This window comes from Triplophysa dalaica, chromosome 11 (assembly GCF_015846415.1).
Source record: "Triplophysa dalaica isolate WHDGS20190420 chromosome 11, ASM1584641v1, whole genome shotgun sequence".
NCBI classification, from domain to species: Eukaryota; Metazoa; Chordata; class Actinopteri; order Cypriniformes; family Nemacheilidae; genus Triplophysa; species Triplophysa dalaica.
Window position 1 is genome coordinate 18578834 of NC_079552.1, and position 26482 is coordinate 18605315.

A 26482-nucleotide genomic window follows, 5' to 3' on the forward strand; every position below is an offset into this window, starting at 1 on the left:
TTGAGCAAAATGTTGTATCCTGTCCTGAACCACAATGTCCTTTTGTTGTAAGCAATTGTTACAGGACCAGCTTCAGAAAATTGTCATCAGATTATAAAGAGTGTATTAAATCGCAAGCTAACGAGTTAAATTAATTAGTGATTATAATAGTTCCTGAATGATCATTAGTTTGATTATAAGTAATATTTTGACTTTATTTACTTCCAAAACAAGCCATTGTTATATACATACATGGCATCATTTTCTTATATGTTGTCTTAAAGATGAGACAGTCCAACAAACCATGTTTTAAATAGAAACTCTTTTACTTTACAGTGTCTCAAATATTACATTTCATGTTTGTACACCGGTTATTTTGTATGATACTACCAATTCTACTAATTGTAATCGTTTTTGTCGCACTCGCAAGGCATGGAGTATGATTATCCATAAAGTGACTGAAAGTCGGCCACGACTGAATGACAGGAAATTATTATCTTATTGAATTTAAAGTTTAACTTTTGAAAACTTCCAAACCTGTAGCAATTTCTTTGTTTGGTTGAACACAGAGAAAGTCTGGGCCATATTTAAATACCATAGTAGAAAAAATATGGTGTCATATTTTTGTTCTGTTTAACACAACATCAAATATTTAAAAGAACTTTGGAAAACAAACAGTTCTGGTTCACGTTTGATTACTATTTTAATTTTTTCTACTACGGACGTCAATGGTGCCTCGGAAATCTGTGTCATTAACATTTTCTTAAATATCTATTTTTGTGTTCAGCCGAACAAAGAAATGTATAAATGTTTGGAACAACTTGAGGTTGAGTAATTCATGACAGAATTTTCATTTTTGAGTTAACTATTCCTTTAATAGCATAGTAAAATATTAAATATTATAATCTTAAAGTATTTTTTTCAGCCCTTAAGGAAGTATCTTCCGCCATCTATTGGGGTAATATAACCATACGTAAAATGAGAGTACTGAGACTTTTTGGGGCTGTCCAATCTTGCCTTTAACCACAATCCGCCCATTGGTACCAAACTATATACAAAATGTCATACAGTCTGTCATAAAAGCTGATATACCCGCGTCATTGAAATTCGCTAAAACTGTTGACATAGCTCAAGTCAAATACCACAAACCCAACACAAACAAATTATTTCCTTCACAAGCTTTTTATTTGAAACAGGAGAAATCATTTTCTAATTCATTTGCTTTGTGGGCAAATTATATTGATTGTAACATAGTTATTAATAAAAAAAATGTTTCACCTAGGCTATTTCTAAGACTAGTTGGTAAAAGGTTATTAACTAATGATGAATGTACTTTAAATAACCAAAATCAGAGTGTAGTACTTACCTTTCAACTGCCCCATCCGCTTCATCTCTGCTTGTCGTTTCTTGCTATCTGCCAATGCCATTTCAGCTGTTATTTTGCAGTTCTTCTAACATCATTCAACATTGTTTGAAAAACAACCTTTATGCACAGCTAACGAGTGAAATGTATGCAATTCTAGACACTTGCCTAGAAAACTATTTGCAGTCAAACACCACAAATACAACGCAAAAAAGTTAATAAAATTAAAGTTCAATAAAGAGAGCAGATATTACCTTTACACGTGAAAATTAAAACCATCACATCTCTCTGCATTAATATATGAAACGTGTTATTAGAACCTAAAGATTATGTTCACAAGATAAGGCAATACAGAAATCTAATAGCAACGAGAAGCAAACACAATAGGTTGTTGATTTATTTGAGCTACAGTAAAACTTGTGCAATTACATAATGTATTTGTACTGTAGATACTAAACTAGCAGGGTAACATGAACAGTCCCAACAACAAAAGATTTCAATTTTTAAAAAAGACAAAGGGCAAAGAAAACATGTCGACACACTACAGTAAGAATTATACAGGCCAAGCTTGACATTTTCTGGTTAGAGTTGTGAAAGCATATGCATGTGTCCTTGAAGCAGAACTCCACAGCATTTCTCTTCTTTAAGCCTGGATCTTTGTGGCTCCTGTATTAAAATATCTTCATTCATTTAAATGGAACAAACAGAATAAACATTTTTTTACAGTCTAAAATATCTGATGCACACTCATATTTATTTACATTACCTTTGTATGAAAAGGAATGATTTCTGCTGGAAACAGATTAAGGAACAAAAAGCTCAACACAAGGTGCATTTGACAAGAATATAGGGACACTTTAACAGGTATTAAGATTCATTACTTGATGAAAGTTTTCACTCTCTTCCCAGCACCCACTTCAGAATGAATGCTTTTCAGTCCACCCTTCACTAGCATTACCTGCCAAAAGGTTAAGAATAGACATGAAACAATCTAACCAGATTTAAGCAAAAGAAAAGAATAAATTCACTGTTATTTACTTTCAGATGAAACATGTACATCACTAAACCTACTCGTGGGAGGTCCTTTACAAAGTCTCAAAACTGAATTCAAACGTGTCCAAGTTCAGTTGCTCAGTAAAAGAACCCGGAAGGGGGGAGAAAGACATCGCTTCCTCAGATTCCAGAGGGTTTCCCTCAGAATCTAGAGGGATACCTTGTGTTACAAGAGGGCTCCCTTCAGATTCCAGAGGGATTGCCTGCAATTCAAGAGGGCTTTTCTCAGATTCCATAGGGACTTCCTGCGATTTAAAAGGGCTTTCCTCAGACTCCAGAGGGTTTGCCTCAGAATCTAGAGGGATCCCCTGTGTTACAAGAGGGCTTTCCTCAGATTCCATAGGGATTGCTTGCAATTCAAAAGGGCTTTCCTCAGATTCCATTTGGATTGCTTGCAATTCAAGAGTGTTTCCCTCGGATCCCTGAGGTACTTCCTGCGATTTATAAAGGCTTTCCTCAGATTCCAGAGGGATGACTTGCGATGCAGTAGGGTTTTCCTCAGATTCCAGAGGGATTTCCTGCGATTCCAAAGTGTTTCCCTCAGATTCCACAGGGCTTTCCTTTAGGTCATTATTTGTTTGGAGAATATCCCCACTATGTACTTCCATCAGTACTTCATCCCCCTCAGAGATGTCCAAGTTAGCATCCTTAGATGCTTGTTGAACTTTTGAGTCATCGTTCTTAGGAGCTTCTTCACTCTTTGCAACTTCTTGTTCTTGCTTTTTGGGAGTTTCTTGACACTTTGCAACTTCCAAGTTCTGGTTCTTGCAGGGTTCTTGGACCAGATAAGCACTGCCATATTTTTTTCCTTTGGTGCAGGTTTCATTACTTACAGGGGCCTTCTTACTGCTCGAGTCATTGCGGAGAGGTCTAAAGCCAGATTCTTGTTTGCCGCTAAGATTAGCACTACCAGAACTTTTCATAGTGGTGCTGCCACTATAGAAAATGTCAAACAAATCTTTTGCTTTTCCTGCTGCAAGAGTCTTAGGCTTTAAAGTTTTGGGGGAAGGGTCTTTAGCATTGGAAGAAAGTTGAGGAGGAGGACGAAGCACTACAGTGAGCTTCTGCTCCTCTTCGGGCACTCCAGGCGCAGCCACATCAGACTCGAGTGTAACAACACATTCATTGGAAACTGCTATTATCTGGGTGGTTTTTACAGGTTGTGATGCTGCATTGGATGATGAAAGTGGAGCAGAAACCTTGAACATATCTACAGGTTCAGAAGAGGGGCCTTTTTGTTGTTTTAATTCCACCTCTTCACCACTAAATGCCTTGAAGATGAGGTCTGCTGACAAAGCTGTTTTTAGAGTCTGTCTTACTATTACAGGTACAGAAGATTCGTTAGCAGTAGGTGGTTTATTAAGCAGCATTGGTTTATTCTGCACACCAGTGAAGGACTTTCTAATAACCAAAGGAGTAGCCGGAGTAGGCAAGTTAGGACTACTTTTATTTTCGTTGAAAGCTAGCCATTCATTGGAGGGTGGGAGCACAGACTTTCCTGACAATTTGATTGCAATGGACTTTGCCGCTGCAACAGATTTGGTAAACGGGTCTCTGTCGTCATCATCTACAGTCGACGCACTTTCTTCTTCTTCTTTTATGAATTGTGCGGCTATTCTCTCAGCCTCCTTCTCCAGTGCGGTCTTCTGCAGCTTTTTCAAACTGAACTTTCCAAAGCCGGACCGAGCAGCACCTTCCTCGTTCTTCTTGCGAAGTTTAGCCAGCAAGGCCGGACTTGGCCCACATAAGACTTTGGGGGGCTCACTGGGTTTCTCTGGCTCAGCTTTTGTGTCTTTAGCATTGGGCTTTCCAGTGCTTTCCTTGTCATCTTTGCAAAACCCAGCTTTGCCCTTCAGGTCCTTCTTTCCGTACTTTCCATTACTTTCCTCCCCTTCCTCCCATTTCGATTTTGGCCACTTCACCCACTCTTCATCTTTGTATTTTGACTCCCGAGAGTATTTGTACTTCATATCTTCTTCTCTGCCGTACCTTGGCTTCTGCTCTTCTTTACTGTATCGGTCTCTATCGTCATCCTTTCTAAAGTGATTTCTGTCGTCCTCTTCCCTATATCTATACCATTCATCCCCCTTTTTTTTGTATCTGTCCTCTTCGTACCTAGATCTTTCCACTTCCTCCTTCCTGTACTTGTATTTGTATTCATCTTCTTTCTTAAATCGGTGTCTTTCGTCTTCCTCTTTTTTATATTTTGTTCTCTCTTCCTCTTCGTTTTTTATTTTAATTCTTTCATCATCATCCATGTTTTTCTGTTTATACACATCATCTTTTCTGTATTTCAATCGCTCCTCTTTGAGTTTGTTCTCATTCTCTTTTAAACTCTTGTAATCCTCATCCTTGCTGTTATGTGATTTTCCCTCCTCTTCTACAACTTTTTTTCCACCCTTTTTGGAGTGTTTAGGTTTCTTCACATTTTCTGGATCATCATCATCACCACATTTTCGTTTGTGCTCCGAATTTTTTTGGCTTTCCATTCCAGCCTGACGATCCAGATTTCTCCTTTGTTCATAGAGGGGATTCTCGTACATTTTTGCCTGTTGAAGAAATCAACACAAATGAGGCCAATCACATCTTGTTAAAAAACAAATATTTCATATTAACTCAGTAAAGCAACACTTTTCCTCGAATCAACTTTATTTTTCTTATCCTATAACCTCACACATAGTGTCCTGTCAGGATAATCTGACATAACAAAACATTTTCCTCTCTGGATACTGCAAAAAGACAGAATGCACTTTAAAGATGACATGATATAGAACCCCTTAATGGATATTGGAGAGGTTCACTCACATCTATTTAGCAAATGTGCAGCGTGATAGCAAATTTAGCGGAGACTCGCGCAGTTCGGTGGAACCACCCAGTCACGAGTGGAAATAAGCAATAAAAAAGACAGCCGTCGCAAACGGACGTCTACATGATTACTTGCGTCTTTGAGTTACTGACAGCTGTGAACTTATTGCCCGCGTCGCTGGCAACATACGATCGGCTTGGAATCGGCAAGAAGTGAGACTGACCGGCCGGTCACGGCCGATCATGCGACAACCGGCCGATTCCGGTTTCTGGCCGGTCAATTGGTGCACCTCCAAATTTAACCTATAGGTAAAATATCTTAACCATTTGAAAAGGCTATACCATTTAATGTCCAAAAAACCCACTTAAATTACAAAAATACTGTAATGCAAAACCATTTTAATACAAAAACTGAACAGACCCTAAACAAAAGCAATGTAATCCTTAAACTAAGATCAATTTAATAATATTTACCTTGTATTTCTCATTGTGCATATGAGTGGTAACATGGGCTTCAGCGCAAATGGGATCGCCGAAGAACTCTTCACATAGCTGGCAGAAGAACCCCCTTACAGGGATCAAAAACTCAGAACCTGGAAGAGGCAGCAAGAAATCAATCAATCTACCTAAAAAATTACACACTTTTAGTAAATACCCAGAAGGGATAGAAATCATAAGGAATTCAAACATTTTGAATCATATTCTTGTATTGTAGTAAGACTTTTCAGTAAGCCAACTCCCTATAGTTGGAAACTAAATACTAAAAACGTTAAAATATGAAAAACAAGTCAATAATCTCAAGAGCTGGCAGCAAAGATTCAAGAATGGCACAGAATTTGAGTTTGAAATCAACCAACGCAATAACAATTCAATACAGACATTTCAGTGGCCGTTTACACAACAGCTCTTCCAACTAAATACGGAAAACTTTGTGTGCGTTTTGGCTGTTTGTTCGCAAAATTATGTTTTGTGAGACTGAAAATGCAAGAGTTTTATGAAAACAAGGCTGTTATTGCCTGTGTAAACTACAAAAATGCAACTCATTGAAAACGCTGACGTAATGCACACAAGTATTCATGCGCGAGTCCACAGAAAACAACTATTTTTGCATACAGGAGTTGTGTGTTTGTGCCACATATTTATGAATGTTTCTCCAACCAAGTGTAGATTTTGCCTTAAAACTGGGTATGTGTAGGTGCGCAGATGTGTACGTTTCTATTTCAAAGTAACATCGCTGATTAGTTGCCTGGAATGCGTAATACCATGTTTTTAGTCACCTAGATGATCGTTTCAACAACGTTGTATGTAAAACTCAGAAACATAGTTTTCAGTTTTTCATCATGTAAAGGTTGCTTGAGCAAAACTATCATTATCAAGTATTACAAAATCTAATGCTAAATTCATTCAGTATATTTTATACATTGCCTACACAACATGCAATACTGAGATTTACCCTTGGCTGGCTTTGATGTCTTCTCTCCTGCTCGTTGTTTCTTGTCACTCTCCGATTTTGCCCAAGGTCTGTCATAGGGATCTAGAGTCTGCAGGTTTAGGAGAGGAAATCAATGAATAGTTAAAACAAAAACGTAACAGACAAATACGAATCACTATGACAAGAAATACCTTAAACACACACCTTTCTGTGTATTTTGTTGTGTAAATGCGTGAAAAAGTCAAACAATGAACCACTGGTGAGATTGCAGTTTTTACACCAGTGGTTTCCTGCGTCGTAGTATTCGAATTGTTCAGCAGCGGTGTCCAGGGAACGGCTTTTCGATGGAGGTGACGACTTGACTTTTTCAGGAGACGCTCCTGATTTTGATGCGACAACCTAGATTGGTTAAGGAAGAATACCAAATAATACATTAAACGAAAGCAAAGGGGAAAGAACAAAATCTGTTGAGGTTTAATGAATGAGCAAAAGCTTTTATAGAATAATCAACAAAAAAATTAAATCCTAATTCCCAATCATTTAAGTTTATTATAGCAGACTTACCTATGTAAAACAGTCCATCTGTTTCCAGTCTTGGAGAAGTTACCCATGGGTTTACTACTTGAATTGACTGATATAAAATGTTTGATTTGGAAAAGAGCATTCAAACCAACATTTGAAATGCCTTTAATATCCATAAATACATTATTTATTAAAACAAAATCATGATTGGTATGATGCAAAAGTACAAACGTATATATAAAGAACAGCTTAAAACACGTTTTTGTTGCATCTCTTTCCATCACCAAGCTAAAGACTACGTAACAACTTTACTATGTTTTTCCTCGGCACAAAAATTGAAAGATTGAAAAGTTCTATTTGTTTTTAAGACATTTAAGATTTTTTTGTTTTGTTTCAATTTTTTTGTTGATGCATCATAGCCGCCCAAGTTATCTAAATGCAATAGAAAAATACAGTAATACTGTTGGATACTAATATATTACTAAAATTTTAAAAGTTAGTTATTAGTTTATGATATTTAACCAAAGATAATAGATATTTCCACAATGGGGGATATGCAGTCCTCGCTAAACTCTACACACATTCTGAGGCGCTTGTCAACCTTCGTATATGCGCTGGTGTTTAAGTGACCACAGTGTTTTAGCGTCTTTTTGTTTTATATATTTATTATTTCAGTGATGCACCACTTTTTAAATTGTATTAATGCAGTGACGCACCACAAAACTCCAACCCTCACGGTAAGACATGGCTAATATCAGTCGTTTTAAGTGTTCACAAATCTACACTTCCATTTTTTACTGAAAACTAGACCATCCAGGTACTTACAGTGCATCCGGAAAGTATTCACAGCGCTTCACTTTCTCCACATTTTGTTATGTTACAGCCTTATATCAAAATGGATAAAATTCATTATTTTCCTCAAAATTCTACAAACAATACCCCATTATGACAATGTGAAAGAAGTTTGTTTGAAATCTTTGCCAATTTATTAGAAATAAAAACGAAAAAAGCACAAGTACAAAAGTATTCACAGCCTTAAGCTCAGGTGCATCCTGTTTCCACTGATCTTCCTTGAGATGTTTTTAAAACTTGATTGGAGTACACCTATGGTAAATTTAGTTGACTGGACATGATATGGAAAGGCACACACCTGTCTATATAAGGTCCCACAGTTAACAGTGCATGTCAGAGCACAAACCAAGCCATGAAGTCCAAGGAATTGTATGTAGACCTCCGAGACAGGATTGTAATCGAGGCACAGATCTGGGGAAGGGTACAGAAAAAATTCTGCAGCATTGAAGGTCCCAATGAGCACAGGGGACTCCATCATCCGTAAATTGAAGAAGCTTGGAACCACCAGGACTCTTCCTAGAGCTGGCCGCCCGGCCAAAGTGAGTGATCGGGGGAGAAGTGTCTTAGTCAGGGAGGTGACCAAGAACCCGATGATCACTTTGACAGAGCTCCAGTATGTCTCTGTGGAGAGAGTAGAATCTTCCCGAAGAACAACCATCTCTGCAGCACTTCACCAATCAGGCCTGTATGGCAGAGTGGCCAGACGGAAGCCCCACTTCTCAGTAAAAGGCACATGACAGCCCACCTGGATTTTGCCAAAAGGCACCTGAAGGACTCTAAGACCATGAGATATAAAGATTTGGCCTGAATGGCAAGCGTCATGTCTGGAGGAAACCAGGCACCGCTCATCACTTGGCCAATAGCATCCCTACAGTGAAGCACGGTGATGCCAGCATCATGCTGTGGGGATGTTTTTCAGCGGCAGGAACTGGGAGACTAGTCAGGATCGAGGGAAAGATGAATGCAGCAATGTACAGAGACATCCTCGATGAAAACCTGCTCCAGACCGCTCTGGATCTCAGACTGGGGCGAAGGTTCATCTTCCAACAGGACAAAGACCCTAAGCACACAGCCAAGATAACAAAGGAGTAGCTACAGGACAACTCTGTGAATGTCCTTGAGTGGCACAGCCAGAGCCAAGACTTGAACCCGATTAATCATCTCTGGAGATATCTGAAAGAACCTATGCTCCCCATCCAACCTGATGGAGCTTGAGAGGTCCTGCAAAGAAGAAATGGGAGAAACTGCCCAAAAATAGATGTGACAAGTTTGTAGCAGTGGGGGGCACGGTGGCTTAGTGGTTAGCACGTTCGCCTCACACCTCCAGGGTTGGGGGTTCGATTCCCGCTTCCGACTTGTGTGTGTGGAGTTTGCATGTTCTCCCCGTGCCTCTGGGGTTTCCTCCGGGTACTCTGGTCCAAAGACATGCATGGTAGGTTGATTGGCATCTCTGGAAAAATTGTCCGTAGGGTGTGAGTGCGTGAGTGAATGAGTGAGTGTGTGCCATGCGATGGGTTGGCACTCCATCCAGGGTGTATCCTGCCTTGATGCCCGATGACTCCTGAGATAGGCGCAGGCTCCCCGTGACCCGAGGTAGTTCGGATAAGCGGTAGAAAATGGAATGGAAAGTTTGTAGCATCATACTCAAAAAGACTTGAGGCTGTAATTGGTGCCAAGGGTGCCTCAACAAGTATTGAGCAAAGGCTGTGACTACTTATGTACATGTGCTTTTTTTATTTTTAATCAATTTGCAAAGATTTCAAACAAACTTCTTTCACGTTGTCATTATGGGGTATGGTTTGTAGAATTTTGAGGAAATTGAATTTAATCCATTTTGGAATAAGGCCGTAACATAACAAAATTTGGAAAAAGTGAAGCACTTTGAATACTTTCCGGATGCACTATACTATTTAGAAAAGATATTATGCAAATCTGGACACAGGGTATATCTTGTAAAGTGTTATCCTATAGATAAATAGCACTTTACAAGAGGGAAAATTATTGGCAGTGGTTTAAAAGCTGTGTTTTGCAAAGTTTCTGCTTAAACTGTTTTTATTCACATAGATTAAAGATTATTATGCAGAGTGATCCGATGCATTATAAATAATTGCAAAACTCCCCAGATGTCAATCCTATATAGAGAACCTGTGGTCAATCCTCAAAAAGAGAGTGGATAAATCAGTCAGGATTTGACCCAGAATCTAATATCAAGCAATTTAAGATATCCAGACCACCATAAAGACATCTACAAATACAGAAGCTGGAAATTTTGCAAAACACAAAATTTATGTCACTGCCTATACTTTTGACCACCACTGTATATATAGAAACAATATAGTTCAAACAGATCTAATGTGTTTTAAAAAAAATCAATATCACAATCAAGAATGACATGCCAATCAAAATAATTTTAAGAATGGCAATATAATCTTGCCAAATGCATTTAACTTTATACCTTCCCTGTGACCTCATGACCAACTATACCTTTACCTTATTATGCGATGTGCTGGCCACTGGTTTCTCTGGGCTTCTGGTTGACTCCTTTCTACTCCGAGAGGTCGGCTGCATGTGATCCCCAGAATTCTTGGACTCTTTGTAGTCTATACCAAGGATAAGCGCTACTTTGACCAGCTCCTCATGTTTTTTATCTGACTCTCTCTGTTCAGCTCGTAGTTTTGAGATTTGGACCATCGTATCTTCCTGAAGCCGACTGAGGTCTATAAGAACAGGATCCTTGTGTCCGTCCTTCTCTCTCCGCTTCTTCCTAAGCAGCTCTCCTTTACGGACAAACCAAACCGTCACAGGGTAATACATTCTCACATTGCCTTTTTGATTCAGAGGGACATACCTTGCTGCTTTCTCAATGTCTCCACTTCCTTCAGTAGGTTTTCTTTTTTCTGCTTTCGTATTAAGTTTTCCTCATTTAGCTTGTCAAGTTCTTCAATGACCTTTGAAATAATTTTATTGGGGGATTACATTACTTTATTAGTAAATAACGCTTTAACTTTGTAAATGATGTCACTGTTATTAAGGTGTTCTTCAACCAATACGTAAACCAGTCTGACTTTTTTGGAATTACCTTTTGTTTTTGGCTGGCAGTATTCTTGGCTTCTAAAGCTTTCCTCTGACTCCCACTGGCAACAGTATCCAATTTGGAAGGTACTGAAAGGACAAATCACAATAAAGTTGCTTGACCGTGATGTGTGAATTTAAAAGACATTACCAGCTGCTTAACTAACAAACCTTTTTTATCGGCACCTATTCCCTCACTCGCTCCCGTTTCAATCACTTTAAGAAATGGCCTCTCTAATTGTGGATGGCCATAGGGATCAATGGGACCATGAGGGGGAACAGGCATACCTGGAGGTGGATACATTGGCCATCCTGGAGGCATGTACGGAATGTAATTGCCATACGGATCGTAACCGTGTGGAGGGTATTCAGATGGCATTACCCCATGTGGGCCTGGTGGAGGGTACGGAGGCATCGGGTGTGGCGGGAGGCCGGGGGGTCGTGGAGGAAACGGCTGCGTCACGGGACCCACAGGGGGTGTAGGCGGCCATGTGCTTTGTGTAACGCTGGGTCGACTCTCATTCTTGCTCTGGCTTTGTGACCGTGAAGATCTCTGCTCTGGTGAAACTGGCTTCTTCCAATTGCGACTTGAGCTGCGGTCATAGCTTCTACTGCGGCTCCTGCTGGAGCTTCTACTGCCAGTGCTGCTGCTGCTGTAACTCCTGCTGCGGCTGTTGTGCCTTCTATCAGACTGCCGGCGGGTGGGGGTCTTCTGCATCGCGCCTTTGCCGTGGAGACGCTCCTGTGTCCTTACCGCCATCTTGCTGATCTCAGCCACCCCCAAGTCCAGACCGATTGTCTTTAGTAAATCCTGTATCTTCTCATACTCCTCCACTTCATTTCTCACCTTGTCATCCTGAGGCCCAACACCAGGAGGGAAGTCAAGTTGTTCCTCGACCTCAGGTGTGGCTGAAGAATGACGCCTGTCAGCCTGCCTGTTCTCTCTAACATCTTCTTTTTCGGCACGGCCAAAAGCCTCACATTTTCCTGTGTGTACATCCTGAGACTGTGGGAATCCCATGTTCGGGAAGCTGGAATCGGCGCGTATCATCTGGTTGTCCTCATCCACTTCTTCATCACCGTAGAGAAATTTTTCTTCATCTTCAATTTCAGTAAGATTTTTGTTTACATTTTGTGGTTGGCACACCACCTCTCCCATCATTCCGAGGAACTTTCTTAGCTCCTGTTTTCCTTTCTCAGGAGGGAGCAAGTTGCTTCCAATTTCTTTGGCTGACTGGATTTTGCCAAGAAGCTGTTCAAGAGCACCGCTGTCTGAACTTTTTCCAAGCATGGAGGCTATCAAGTCTGGATCTATTGTTTTGGTCAGCGCGCTGAGAATTTGTTCGGCCTCGTGTGAAAGACCACCCTCTGGGGTTCCACGAGGAGAATCACTATTCTGGAATGCATAAAATGACATGGAACAACAATAGTCAGATTGCTTACACTTTTTTGGGGAATATTTGTACAAATAGCTTGCTCACAGTCATTCTTAGCATATTAAAGTTCAAGTTTACCCAAATTAATTTTTTCACACTCAAAACTTCTAAACTCTTCGTTCTGTTGAACACAAAAGAAGGTATTTTGAGAAATGTCTCAAGTGGTTTTGTTTTCACACATTGGAAGTCAATCCCTGTTGAAAAAAACAGCATATGCTGGTTTGGTATGTTTTGATGCTGGTCATTTGCTGGTTTAAGCTCGTCATGTACTGGTCCATAGCTGGTTTAAGATGGTCACACCAGCATCAAAACATCCCTAACCCAGCATATGCGGTTTTTTTCAACAGGGGGGTCAATGTTGCTTGGTTACCAACATTGTTCAAAAGAACTTCTTTCGTGTTTTGCTGAAGAAAGTCAGTTATACAGGTTTGAAATGAAAAGGATTAAATAAATAATGGAAGAATTTCCATTACTCTCCTAACACATGAAAGATCATTACCTGTGCAACCATGGGAGAATCTATCTCCGAGGAATCCACCCTTTTTTTCAAAATCGACTTTGCAGGCTTTACTAGCGTATCCTGAATTTCCTTACGTCGCCGAGCCTTCTTCAGCTCACTGAAGTCCTCTTTTTCTACACCCGGCCTGGTTCTCTTGTTGGAGTAGCTGTGGCGACTTCTAGTGGAGCGATTGCTGCCGTTGCTGCTACTACTGCCGCTGCTAGCACTGCGACTGACACTGTGGCTCCTGCCTCTGCTCCACCCCCTGCTCCTAGCTCTACTCTGTCTGCGACTGCGGCTTCCACTTCTGCTTGGACTTTTACTGTAGCTCCTCCCACGAGGTCTGCTCTTGCTACGCCCTCGAGTCTTCGCCCGTTCAGGACTCCTGCCGCGACTATAGCTGCGACTTTTGCTCCGTGGCCGACTTTTGCTCCGTGGCCGACTTTTGCTCCGTGGCCGACTTTTGCTCCGTGGATAACCTGGACTGCGGCTCCGCCCCCTGCTCCTGCCACGACTAACACTGCGTCGTCTCGAGCCCCTATCGCTTTGGCCGTCATAGCTGGACCTCCGTGGGGAATAATAGGGCTTGTTGTAGTGCGGATCTCCAGCCCCGTAATCTCTGTTGAAAGAAAACATCACAAAAAGCACTTGATATAACAGAGTGAGCACATTTGTATTGGCCAGTCCGAGTGTGCTCCCTGAACATGTCTTTTGGGCTCAAGCTTTGATTGTTGTGCTTTGAGATAATGTTATTTATAGCTGGATTTTACATTTACAATAGTATTTGATAATATTTTGTGATCGTTTTTATTATTATGATGCATATTTTAAATGTTTAGACTGCATCATAACATCAATCAGTTAATATGCATATATTAATTAATAGATTTAGTTTTTTGGTAAGGAAGGAGCTCTCAACCATTGAAATCTTTCAAATAATGTTTTGTTTGAAGCTTGATCAAATGTCAATGGGTAGTTCACAAATATACTTTAAATGTGTCCTATAGTGTGTCCCCAAAAAACATTTTCCTGACACCATAGGACACATGTATAGAATATTTGTTGATTATAGTTTAATTTTTGTTTTGAAACGTGACAAATGATAAGTAAAACAACAAAGTAAAAGTTTGGCATCAAATTTGTTAAACATCAAATATTTTGTGTGCAATCCCTGTGGAAACATTTGCTGGAGAAATGGCTTAGACCACCAATATACATCCTGAAGACCATTTACATTTCTCCATTTTACCATTTACACACTAAATTTACACAGCTTATCTACATGCGCTTAATGCATTGCAAAGGACGTAGATGCTACATGTAAGGGTTTGTGAAAAGGTTAGCAAAAGTTGTGAAATTTGCTGCAATCCACTTTGAGGTAGGCATTTCTTAACAGCGACACCCAGCTATAAAGAAACTATTTTTTCTTAAAATAACGTTCAAACATGTATTATAATAATAACAAAACAAAAAATGGGCAACATACCTTATTGACCAAACTTAACAGATATAATGGGTCCCTATATATATATATATATATATATATATATATATATATATATATATATATATATATTTCTATATTGGCTGTGTGAAGTTTCTTACCGAACATAGGGAGCTTCTCTACCCGTATGGCCCGGTGGATGCCCGGTCAGCTCATTTCCTACGGTTATGACCAGGCTGTGGTCAACAGGGAGTCCACCACGAGGTGGCGATGGGCTGTACCTCTGTTTAGAAAAAGGAATGCATAACTGCCTTGTGCACAGAACAAAAGAAATGGACAAACACACACACTTAACCTAGTATACTACATTGGTCTGATTTGCAAGAGGTATGTATGCACTACGCATAGACTCAAAATCCGAGCATCTGCTCATTGCCATTCAAAATGACTTTGTTGGTACCATAGTACAGTTATGTTGTCAGAGGGTAGTGCCATAGTATTTGCATAATACCATGTCTGACAAATCACGTAACTGTGATGAATGTGTCGCAGTGTTTGGTTACCCCTTGCTCTCTCGTAGATCGCCCTCCTCCTCTATAGTCATGAGGCGCATCTCTCGCACCGGGCGATGAATATCTCCTCATCGGAGAAGGACGCCGGTAGGGATCGGGTGGTCCGTGATATCCGCGGTCGGGCCCAGGATGGGGATCGAAACCACGAGACGGCGGAGGATGATAGCCGTCTCTGTGCGGCCTACCACCGCGATACATAACGAAGCTAAAGCACTCGCTCTCTATAGGCAGTAAATCTTTTATATCCGACCGCAACACTTTCCTGCAACGAAAAATGTGCAAGCAAAAACAATCGCAAAAATAATCTTAAATGCAATACACCGCATTCACAACTCAATCTCAAAACACACAACTCTTTGCTATGTTAGCTTTCAGCGTCGCCATTGGTCGACACTCGGAGGATGTGACGTCAGACGGATTCAGCCCAATCAAACGCATCGACACAGCATCAGGTCAAAACAGTTTGACGAGAAATGTAATAAAAAATGTAGAAAAAAGAATTATTATTATAAATAAATGAAATAAATAAAAACGTTTGCAACATTTTTAAAATCCACTCTCACTTACTTGTAAGTCGCCTTGGCTAAAAGGGTCTGATCAATTAATAACGTTCATTTAAGTACTGAAATCAACAGCAATTGAGAATTTATGAAAAATGAAAAGATACAATTAAGTGTGTTAACTGCTGTAAAACTAAGAAATTGAGTTAGGGATAAAGAACAAAGATGAAATAATACTGAAGCCTAGATTAGTGACTGGTTTCAAGGACACTAATCCTAGATTGAAATGCAAATTCGAGTTGTTTTAACTGAAAATAACTTTCACTGACTAATCTTAAAATATATCAGTGCCATTGCTTTGTCTCAAGATGCCCACAAGTAATGTTTTTACTGAGTCATTTTTATTAAATCTGCTAAAATGTATATTTGGCCTAGTCTGTCTGTGAAACCGGGCCTAACAGTGCAGACATCATATGTTAATACCGAGGGTGTTCGGTGTTGGTAAAATGTATGAAATGTTGCATTTTTTTAAATTTGCATTTAATTTATCATGTGAGGAGGTGTACATTAGCATAAGTCTTCAATACAGAAAAGAATCTCGCAAACAAAGTTTCAAGGTGTCAAGGAGTTTTATTGCTTTTTATATGTTTACTTTATTGCTGTAGCCAACAAAGTAGTGAGAAACTCTGAAGATTGTCTGACAATACAGCATACAAAAATCATCAATTGCACTATTACTTTCAATGGGTGTAGGTTCTACTAGACCAATCAGGAGTTTAGGGTTATCTTCTTTTTTATTTAGCCAATCCCCCTTTTCTGCTGCAATGTTACTAGACTCTTTAGTTCATTGTTAATTGTGGCAAACCGTCTTGTTTAATATATATTTTTAAACACTCTCAAATCACAAACCAGTGGTAAACAAAATATGTTTTCACTATTTTCAAAATGATATTACTTCTGGCCCGTCTTTCGGCGCCCTGCTCTAGCAATAATAATTTTTCTCCGGGTAAATTAAGAATATGATTTCATCCTCAATGTTATTTTCATTTTTTTTCTTGTGGTAAATCAGAAACACTGAAAATGATCTTCAGTAGGCCTCAGACAACGCTGGATTTCAAATCTGCTCATAATGTGCTCTTAAATACTAAAAAGTGCATTTGTGTGTAATTTCATATCATATTGAAAGAGTAGTCATTCCATAGTCAATGTATATTATTACTTCAGTATGATAATACAAAACAGTGCATAAGAAAATGTAGTTATGTAATACTTCAGTAAAACAGTACATTCAAAACCGTGCATGAGTGACATCATGTGAAAGTGTACTTGTACATAATATTGGATATTTGTGTCTTAAGTGACATTATAATTTGTAATACAAATGGGCAAAATGCTCCTATACATTTAGGCATTTAATCTGCAGCAATTTCACTTTTGCAGATCCATTACATAGCAGTCTGTCCAGACATTTCACCTCTTGCTTACCATAGATGTGGCTGTCTTCTCACATACCTTATGGTTGAGCAGATATTACAGAAGGTCAATGGGGTTAAAAGCTACAACTTTCAATGTAATGCCAAATGTCTGTGTTTGACAATTTCTTTGTTTATGGAAAGAAATCCAAAGAAAAGGTCATGTTTAAACAAAGACAATGTAATCGGTTGAAACCATTTAGCAAATTAAATTACTAAATGATTGTAGTAATTTCAAAACAGCAAAATCTGAACATTATACATTTGTCCCCAGTGTACAGTATCAGATAACTATGATTATAAATCTACTTATTACGTTAATCACTAAAAACAGGTGGTGATAAATCAAAGTTCATAAAAAATTTACCATTTTAATTATATGTCACTAAATTTGAAGTCACACTGCCAGGAATTTTAAGAATTTTCACATTTATTCCTTTTTTTCTACCACGTTTGAGAGGTCTTGTTAAAACTATTACTTTTTGTATATGTAATGTGGTTATTTATGGTTAACCAATTGAGTTTTTCAATCATAGCATTTTTTGTAGTTGCAAAATGTACAGCATGTTCTCTGAATGAAATAACAAACACAACCATACATAGAAACATCTTGGAAATTAAATAAACAGACATCTAAAAATATACAAATCCTTCATACCTATGTGTGTGTGTGTGTGTGTTGGTATGATAGTAAAACACCTTTGTATACCTAAATTAAAAGTACTTCATATGAAGAGATGGTGGTCTAGTGGGTTAAACCACTGAACTGGTAAATCAAAGGTTGCTGGTTCGATCCCAGCAGACACCACCAGTGTGTCCTTGAGCAAGACACTTTACTCCATGTTGCTCCAGGGGGATTGTCCCTGTAATAAGTGCACTGTAAGTCGCAAAGCGTCTGCCAAATGTCTAAATGTAAATGTATAACCCAGCAACAGTATTTCATCGGATACCTTTGTTGTGAAATCTCAGATCACGAACACCATGTGTAACCAAAAACCATGAGATGCGATGAACTGGATGAGAAACGAGTGTTTGAAATCAGAGACATGTGCACATTTTATCAGAATGAATCCTTTTATTCAATAAGATGCTTTACAGTCGACTTCTTGGCTCTAATATACGGTCCATACAGTTCCGATTGACTTCATTGGGAAAAAATGTGATCAATAAATCACATTTATGTTCCTTTAACTAAAGTTATTTCAACTTTCTTGTAATAGCAACTCATCACTCTCTTATAAGTTACATTTGAAGAAACAAACCCCTTTTATTAAAATCTATACTTAAATATAATCATGTCAGGAAAAATCTAGTGATCATAGAATTGTTTTCCAGCCCCAAAAAAACCTACATTTGAAACTCCCTAATATAACTTGTATTTCCTGTGGGAATACTGTCCATTTTAGCACTTATTGTATTATTGCCTCCTTACCACAGATTGCTTTTTGTGTCCTAATTTCGTTGCAAGTCGCTTTGAATAAAAGCATCTCCTAAATGTAATGCGTATCAATTTAAAAACATTTAGTACAACTACTTACCCCAACAAACCCATTGTTTTCTGTTATTCAGATTTACAATTATTCAGTGCAGGGAATCAAATCAAGCTGTGCAAACATGTTCATGTTGTGATTCCAGGCTGTGCTTTTGATGCTCCAGACCTACATCAAAGGAACTATTACATTACATTTACATTAAGACAAGGACATTCAGATTAATAAGGTTTTCATGCATGTAAAAATACTGATGTTTTTTCTTCAATGGCAACCGTGCATGAAAGTGTTATTAACAGGTCCAGATTTAATCTGTAAACCTTTTTTCTAAAAAAAAATGACTCCTAGGACATTGTATATTTATTTTACTCATGAATACATTATATCAGCTGTCGCCAAACCTGCCCTGGAGGATCCTATAACTTCACGTTTAATCTCCCTCATATGACACACTTGATCCGGGTCATTAGCTCATTAAAAGAGACTGAAAGACCTGAATTGGGTGTGTTAGATAAGGGAGATGTGCAAAATGTGCTGTAGGAGACCTCAGAAGACAAGATTGGGAACCACCGCATTAAATAATACTTAAAAAAATTAGATATTAGACAAGCGATTTCTGCGAAACTGACACCTAAACAATTTTGTGAAGGTTTGCAAGATATCCATTGACATTCATTGTGCTGAAAGACTAGTCCTGGGTGTGTAAATGAAGAAAAACAAAGTGGATGAACCTATCCACACAACACAACAACACTTGTAACCAGTCAACATTAGGGGGGATAAGGAGTGTTTGAGTCCATATTCTCAGAAAGTAATTACTGCACCTTTAAAGGGATAGTTCATCCCAAAATAAAATGTATTTTTATTCATAACATTTCATTTATTCCCTCATGTCATTCCAAACCTGTATGACTTTGTTTCTTCTGCAGAACACAAATGAGGATATTTTAGAGTGAATGAATTATGACAGAATTTTTATTTTGGGGGTGAACAGTCCCTTTAAAACAAAAAATTACAGCAAAATAATCACATTTCTCATATGTATGATAAATAATAATGTCCAATCTCATGTATGTATTATACATGTTTTTTTTATTAAAAGGCACTATACTTTCCAGTAAGGTGATCACATTTTTTATTTATTTGACATTAAAGAGAATGTATAAAAAGAACATGTAAAAAACAGAAGCTAAATCATTCAAAATCTTTGCATGCATTGAAAGTGTGATTACATTTCAATGTATATAGGCTGTTTTTACAATCTACAACAGCACATACACGTATAAAAGAACTCAATATACAAGAGAAAACTTGAAATGCATTACGAAACAAAAGCTTTTTTTTCATGAAGCGCTACCCTTAGTGACTTTTCCTTCACCTCAATCTCACTCTCCCACTTCTCCAGAAACTCTTGCAAGTTCAGATTGAACGTGTCGATGCCCTTCCCAGACAGGTGTACACCATCTGGTCTATAAAGTCCAGAACTGGGACTTATATTGTCATGGGTCACAAAGGTGCCACCAAGTTTAGTCATAACGTTATGTATGCTGTCATTAATGCCCATGCGAATGATATCCCTTTCCCTGCTGTCTTCTACGTCCCTCCAGAACTGCCGTGACAGGATGTCAGACCACACCAGCAGGCATCCAGGGAATATGTTCTTGAGTGAGGCGAGATCTTTCTTCACATAACAAATGAAAAGGTCTGGAGGAGTTGTGCTGATGTCATTTCCGCCCAAGTGGACTATGAGGACGTCGGGTTTGGGCCAGCTGTCTCTAAGTTCAAGCAGCAAAGGCAGAAGCTGTTGCCTCGTCAGGCCCTGCACGCCCTTCCACCAGATGCGGGTGCTGTTGGGGTGCATGCCCAACTGGCCGCCGAACTCCAGTGAATTTGCCCTCTTCTCAGCCCAAAACACCAGAGAGTGGCCACATATCCACACATTCTTTTTCTCACTGGGGGTACTTTTACCTGTAAATATGTTACAATATAGATAGGGTGTGCATTAATCTCAACAGACGTGGCCAATTGACTTTTTTTTACAGGCCGGTTCATGTTTTAACATTGGGGTCTTTCAAATATTTTGAAAGCTACAAAACCTTACATGGCTTGCTTACTACGCATCTACAACCCAACCCTTAGAGCAGGGGTTCGCTGACCAGTTTTGTAGATTCTAGAATTCTTGATACCTTACTAAGAAACATTGCTGGTATTTAATCAATATTGGGTTTGATGCCTGCGTCATTTTGAAAACGGTTGAAAAAATGAGCCTTGAGACTGCTGTCTAGCCTTTTTGAATGCACAAACTAACAGCCCCTTTTAACTGACATGTGCATCTCATCTCTGCTCTTAAAATTAACTGAGATCTGCATTTGGTCTTAACCCTCTGTATGGTGTTCAAGTCTATGATACCCATCTTAATTGTGTTTAAGCAATGCATGTCAAAATACTTGACAAATATGAACCATATGTGCTGACTATATTTCTTATAATTGGGTTAAACATCAACGTCATTTACCTCCGTTTATTCAAATTTATAAAAAGAAAGATGCTATTTGTGTATGTAGTATAAAGAAAAATCTATGGTATGTGTGAAAGAAATGTTTATCTTAAATTAACTAAATGTCTGAGATTGAAAACACAAATCCCATAGACGTGAACATCATACAAGGGGTTAAACAAAACCTCACCTTTCTGTCTAATAATGCCTACATTTCACATGATATCTTAAGAGCAAGAGATGCACCATACATACAATACTTGCAGAAACCTATCAGTATAAAGAAGCTAATTTATTAAAAAACATAAATAATGCAAGTGCTTCCGGGATGTTGATACCTACACATTGAGCTTTTGATGTCATAGGTGGGTTGCACGAACAAGGATTAGGCTGAAACCTAGATTAAATCAAGGTTTATTTAATACTTCCGTTGCACCGAACTGTAAACCATGTTTAAAAATAATCAGGTTTATATTTAGGCTATCATCTGATCCATGTTTTAAATTTACTGTAAATCTAGATTAACTTTAATTCTTTTGCTCCATTATTTTAAACTCAGATTTATCTCTCAGCTAGGGATTAATTTTTAACTTGCTACAGAGGAGGTTTAAATGATATCTACACTAAAATGTGCGGGAGAATGATCGGAAACAGAACAATAAGCAAAACCGGTATTGTGGGCGACCTGTCTAAATTGTGGTCCGGTCCCCAACAGGTGCACCTCGACAGGCTGGGCGGCGGAACACAGCCCCGAACACGACAGTGGACGAACACCGGAAACACAATCGACTACCGGGGCCATCCGCTCACGATTCCTGTACCACACTCTTCTCTCTCATATCTGCTCCAGTCGTGAGCTTCAGCATATTGTTGCTGCTCAACTGTCATATTTGTATGCTGTCATGGCCCTCAAGCCTAGTGAAATGTGTTTATGGATGATCAGACTGATCAATTAATTATCCAGAGAGATTTTAAATAGCCAAATTACGTTTATTTTACATGCACCGGCTGTTTATTTTCTTTTTTAATGTTTAGTCACACCGGCAAATCTGTCATGGTGGACAAAATGTATTAAATATGATGGTTTAAATACAGGTTAAAGTTTTTATCCACGATTTTTTAATCTCTGTTTAAAATCAAAGGGCGCAACGCAATTTGAATTAAAATAAAACTAGGATCAACAAACCCTAGATTAGCTCTAAACTCCATTTACTTTAATCCTTGTCGGTGCAGCCTACCCGAAGACATAGAATAAGTCAGAAAATAACACTGTTATTGTGGTAGCGTCATCCAAACCAAAATATGGATAATGTGACCGTTTTCCTGGGCTTCATGAATAATTTACTCCAAATCTATTTATATTAATATTTGAATACAAAATTGCTAAAATTGTTAGCCCATTAGAAAGGTCACGGGAATCCTAATAGTTTTTTATTCATTATATGATTGTGCATACATTAGCAATAAATGAATATTTCGTTTTCATAAGCTGTTCCATGCATCACGCATTTAAATGGTTGAAAAACCTGACAAAATAATACATGACCAATTACAACAGATTTGCTTTCCGTCATGACACGACCCGTAACACGTCACAAATCATCATTCTGTGTATCATCTAGAATTCCATTTAGTTTCCACTTGTAAAAACGACTTTGCTTGGTTGTTCATGGGTGATTGAAACTTGAAATTACAATATTTACAACTCCGCTTGAAGGCGGCATTTGACACTGAATGCTAATCTGCAGTAAACCTGAGGCTAAGCGCCAAAATCTTTAAATTAAGTGGAATTCTGTTAAAAATACTGTCAATTTACAAAGAAATATACCCAACACTATGCCAGTTGAGCAACCAGGAAACTTTTTCCTTTAAAGACCTGCTATAATTTCTGACACTTTTGACAAGGGACTGTTTCTTCAGAACTACTCTGATAACCTCTGCTGTTTTGCAGTCAAATCAAAACATTGGTACGGATTATTTTTACCTAAAATTAGGCAAGTAATTGTGCCTAAACATCTTGGACTGCAAAATAAGATAATGAACTTTTGAACCTAAAGAGCAATACTAATACCTGTAGTTGAATTCTGTTTTTGTCCACGTGATCGCTGGGCTTCCAGTTGCTTCTCTTTCTTCAGCTTCATTCTCTGGTTAAACTGCTCAAGCTGCCCAGAGTACAATTATATGAGAACAAAACGTTCACTGACACAACGGTGATAAAGCAACCAGTACATTTATAACATGTTCAAAATCTTACAGAAAGCAGATGTGATAATATCATTAAAACAACAAGCGTATAGCTACACAATACTTGGATATACTCAAAAATTTGTTACATCTAGGGCTGTCACAATATCAGACTTTCACTACTCACATACTTATATAGCAAAAATATACCTATCTATCGGAAATATTATATAAATATATAAAAGCAAGATTACAAGGATAAATAGAATGCCAAATTCATCTTAAATATTTAGTGGGTTTTTTTGGCGCTTGACTATTTACAATATTATCATGCGCATTGTAAAAACACAATATACATAATCACGGTTATCAATATCACGTCAATACCGGTATAATGTGAAACCCCTAGTTACATCGCAGACATGACTATAACACGTGTTAAACACAACATGAGCATTAGGATTCATCCGACAAAGGATCACAGAAAATAATTTTGATTCCACATTTGAAGAAAGTTTGAGGAAAGATGTCATACCCGTTTCTTCTGTTCCTCTGTTATGGTAGCCACCTGCTGTGCTTTCCCAGCTTCGTACACCAAGTGTTCACCCAGCTTCGAAAGAGTCTGCATTGGGTGTTCACTTGCAGGATGTGTGTCAGCGGACACATCTGCATCAGGCTTCACGTCTGTGGCAGCTGTCATGTTAACAGTTTGTATGGTTTTGAGGCACCTAACCGACGGCTGGGCTTTTTTGGTCTCTACAGGGGAGATGATAATGTTGTTGGAGGGCGCAAAGGGAACTGGCAAGTGCGGAGGAGCCACAAGATATGGATTGACCGATTGCGGTGCATATGAGCTATAACCAGGCATCATATTCGGAGGCATATGAAAACTAGGAAAAGGTGGCGGGGGCATAGCGCCATACGTGCCATATGAAGCATACTGAGAATAAGCACAACTCCACAGATTGTGTTCGTTACTGTAGTAAGAATATTGTGACGGCTGAAAGGCTTGAACATTGGTGTTTTGAGGATACTGGGCTTCGGCTTCAGCTGCCGGTTGATAAGTAGTTGGAGAAACCATTGTCTGCTCGGCTGACGGCGTGACGGGATCAGGCGTATCATCTTCCGACTTCAAGTTCAATATGGTCCGTTTAATGCTGGTCAGGTCTACATCTTCCACTTTAAGTTGGTCTTTGTTTTTAACAGAGTCCTTGTAGCTCATGTAAACCTTACGATTAGACGACTGAGCCGGAGAAACTGATCGGAAGCCTTCTACGTCGGAAGAATCTGCCCTGCTACTCCCCCCACGCTCGGATCGACTCACGGACAACTCTCGATTTCTGTCAGAAGACGGCGCGCTATGAGGTTTCGCAGCCTTGCCGTACAACCGCTCTCTTGTCCTGTCTGTCAACTTGCTAACCTCCCCTGTGTCTAAATGAAAACCAATTGTTTGAAGAAGACTTTGAATCTTTTCAAACTGATCCTCTTTCTTATCCTCGTTGTTTTCTTCGGACTGCTGGCATGCTACGCTTTTCTCAAACGCGCTATCAGTCATTTCTTTTACGTAAGAATGCTGGACACTTGGACTGATGCTCTGGTATTCTACGGACTGACTTCTTTCTCTGTAGAGATCTTGTTTATCAGCATACGCCTTTTGTTTAGGCGAATACAGATTTTTATCCTCAGTGTATGCTTTCCATTGTTCATACCAATCAGGTTCTGCTTGATGTGTGGACCAATTATCCGGAGCCGTTTGATGACCATAGGGAAGCTTCCGCTCAGCTTTTGCGGAGGCTTGTACACCATATTTAGTTCCAACAAGCTGAGAAAAGCCACTACCATCCTGTATGGCTCGTTCGTGAGGCAAGAGGTCATCTTGGTTGGGGTCTTCTGCTTCCACAAGGCTTTTGCCCAGTTTTTGGATGGAATGTCTACCCGTGTCTCTTACTTCAGGGAAGGGCTCATCATTGTCATCGTCGACGTCTTGAAAAGGATCGTAAATATCATCCATGAAGGGTATGTTTCTATCCAAGTGCTGCTGAGGGGGCTTTGGTTTGCATACTACAGGCAAATCCTTTCTAGCGTCTTTAATCAATGAGCTTACAAGGCTGGAGTCCGCCTTGTTTAGAGCGCTTAGAAAGCGCTCCATTTGTGTCGGAACGGTGCGCTGTTGATCGGAGGGTGAGGTCGGACTTGTAGAAGGGCTTTCGCTATGAGGTTGAGAAGAGATGACCCTGTGCTGGACCTCTTGAGAACCGGTTGCTTTAGACATACCGAGAGGGTTCTGGTCATGTAAAGATCTTAGATTGGATGCTTGCGCAAGTGACTTTGGGACAATGGCAGGCTTGTTAAACAGGGAGGGTTGTGATTCATTTATGAATTTGTTGAATAAGCCTAAAGTATCAGAACGAACAGGTTGCGAATTCGAGGACTTGACGAATGGAGAGGCTGCCGTTGATTGAAAAGATGGTTTTGTAAAAAGAGAATCATCCTGACTTGGCTTGACTTGATCATAATTATCAACTGAGGTTGTGTCACTCTGAAAAAAATTATATTCCGATTACAAAGAATAATATAAAATCTCTTCCTGAACCATTTACTGCCCATGTACAATCGCCCACTGTATGGATTCTGCAAAATGTTCAATTTGAGGGTCCAACCTTACATATTATACAACATACAAGACATAGGAATGAAAAAATTAACCCTCTTACAATAAACGATATAAGAATTAGTGATGAGATCTGATCAATTAAAACTATCGGTTAAAGTCCCTGTAAACCAGAAGTTGCGATCATTTTTACTTCCATATTTTGATGCATTTCAGAGTGAAATGGAATTTCGAATGAGAAAATTAGTGGCCGTGGCTTTCATCTTTCTCTGCGATTTGATTCAATGTATATAACAGCCATTGCATTTTTAAATGGAACTGGGAGCAGACTGAAAGTTTAAGGGGAGGAGTTAACGGATGCTCCACACAAGCCATCTAACATCTTAAACGACGTAATTGTTTTTTAGATTTTAACTAAACATTTTGTGGGCACGCAATGTTGACAAAAAATGACCCACATTGATAAACTATTTACAATAAACGCTGCAATATTTCAGGGAAAAATAAGCATTGTAATTTTTTATTTCAATGAGACTTGAAAAAAGAAATTGAAACGGACATTTAATGTGTATGTGTCTACAGTACTGTGTTATGTTGGCCGCTACCCCTAGTGGTCGGTAGCAGAGTTGTTTTTACCGAAGTGCTGCAGGGATACCATATTTTTGCAGGTACACTTTGGACACTTCAAGTTCTGTCATC

At 39.0% G+C, this 26482-nt stretch overlaps 2 protein-coding genes across 17 annotated transcripts in view; both read right to left on the bottom strand.

The window, feature by feature from the left end:
• Positions 1-1721: 1721 nt before the first annotated feature.
• Positions 1722-19446, bottom strand: znf318 (zinc finger protein 318). 14 transcript variants are annotated; one of them, XR_008908174.1, is made up of 14 exons: positions 15021-19446; positions 14619-14740; positions 13014-13632; positions 11250-12474; positions 11086-11168; positions 10855-10954; positions 10497-10783; positions 6837-7031; positions 6654-6741; positions 5675-5793; positions 2414-4944; positions 2224-2300; positions 2109-2131; positions 1722-2008 (listed from the first exon to the last, which is right to left on the bottom strand). XR_008908174.1 is itself a non-coding variant. In XM_056760074.1 (12 exons), exons 1-11 carry the CDS (start codon positions 15225-15227, stop codon positions 2428-2430), a joined length of 5562 nt encoding a protein of 1853 aa, XP_056616052.1. In that variant the 5' UTR covers positions 15228-19446; the 3' UTR covers positions 1722-2300; positions 2414-2427. The 14 variants fall into 14 exon arrangements, 3 of the variants coding, with proteins under 3 accessions (XP_056616052.1, XP_056616053.1, XP_056616051.1); XR_008908172.1 differs by having other exon boundaries at positions 2109-2134; XR_008908175.1 differs by having other exon boundaries at positions 2381-4944.
• Positions 19447-19560: 114 nt separating this feature from the next.
• Positions 19561-26482, bottom strand: part of si:dkeyp-121d4.3 (uncharacterized) — a 50344-nt gene continuing 43422 nt past the window's right edge. For all 3 annotated transcript variants that reach the window (XM_056760072.1, XM_056760071.1, XM_056760070.1), the window contains exons 17-19: positions 23708-25711; positions 23060-23150; positions 19561-20459 (exon numbers count right to left, since the gene is read on the bottom strand). In XM_056760072.1, coding sequence (XP_056616050.1) covers positions 19813-20459; positions 23060-23150; positions 23708-25711 — 2742 coding nt within the window. In that variant the 3' untranslated portion in view covers positions 19561-19812. The remainder of the gene's footprint in view (positions 20460-23059; positions 23151-23707; positions 25712-26482) is intronic.

What these genes read in the sequence shown, in the direction of transcription:
- znf318 (XM_056760074.1), bottom strand. Translation starts at nt 15,227, where the DNA reads ATGTATCGCGGTGGTAGGCCGCACAGAGACGGCTATCATCCTCCGCCG. An exon ending in ATTCTCCCATGGTTGCACAG is followed by an intron (nt 12,475 to 13,013) that starts GTAATGATCTTT and finishes TATGCATTCCAG; the next exon opens with AATAGTGATTCTCCTCGTGG. An exon ending in AATAGGTGCCGATAAAAAAG is followed by an intron (nt 11,169 to 11,249) that starts GTTTGTTAGTTA and finishes TTGTCCTTTCAG; the next exon opens with TACCTTCCAAATTGGATACT.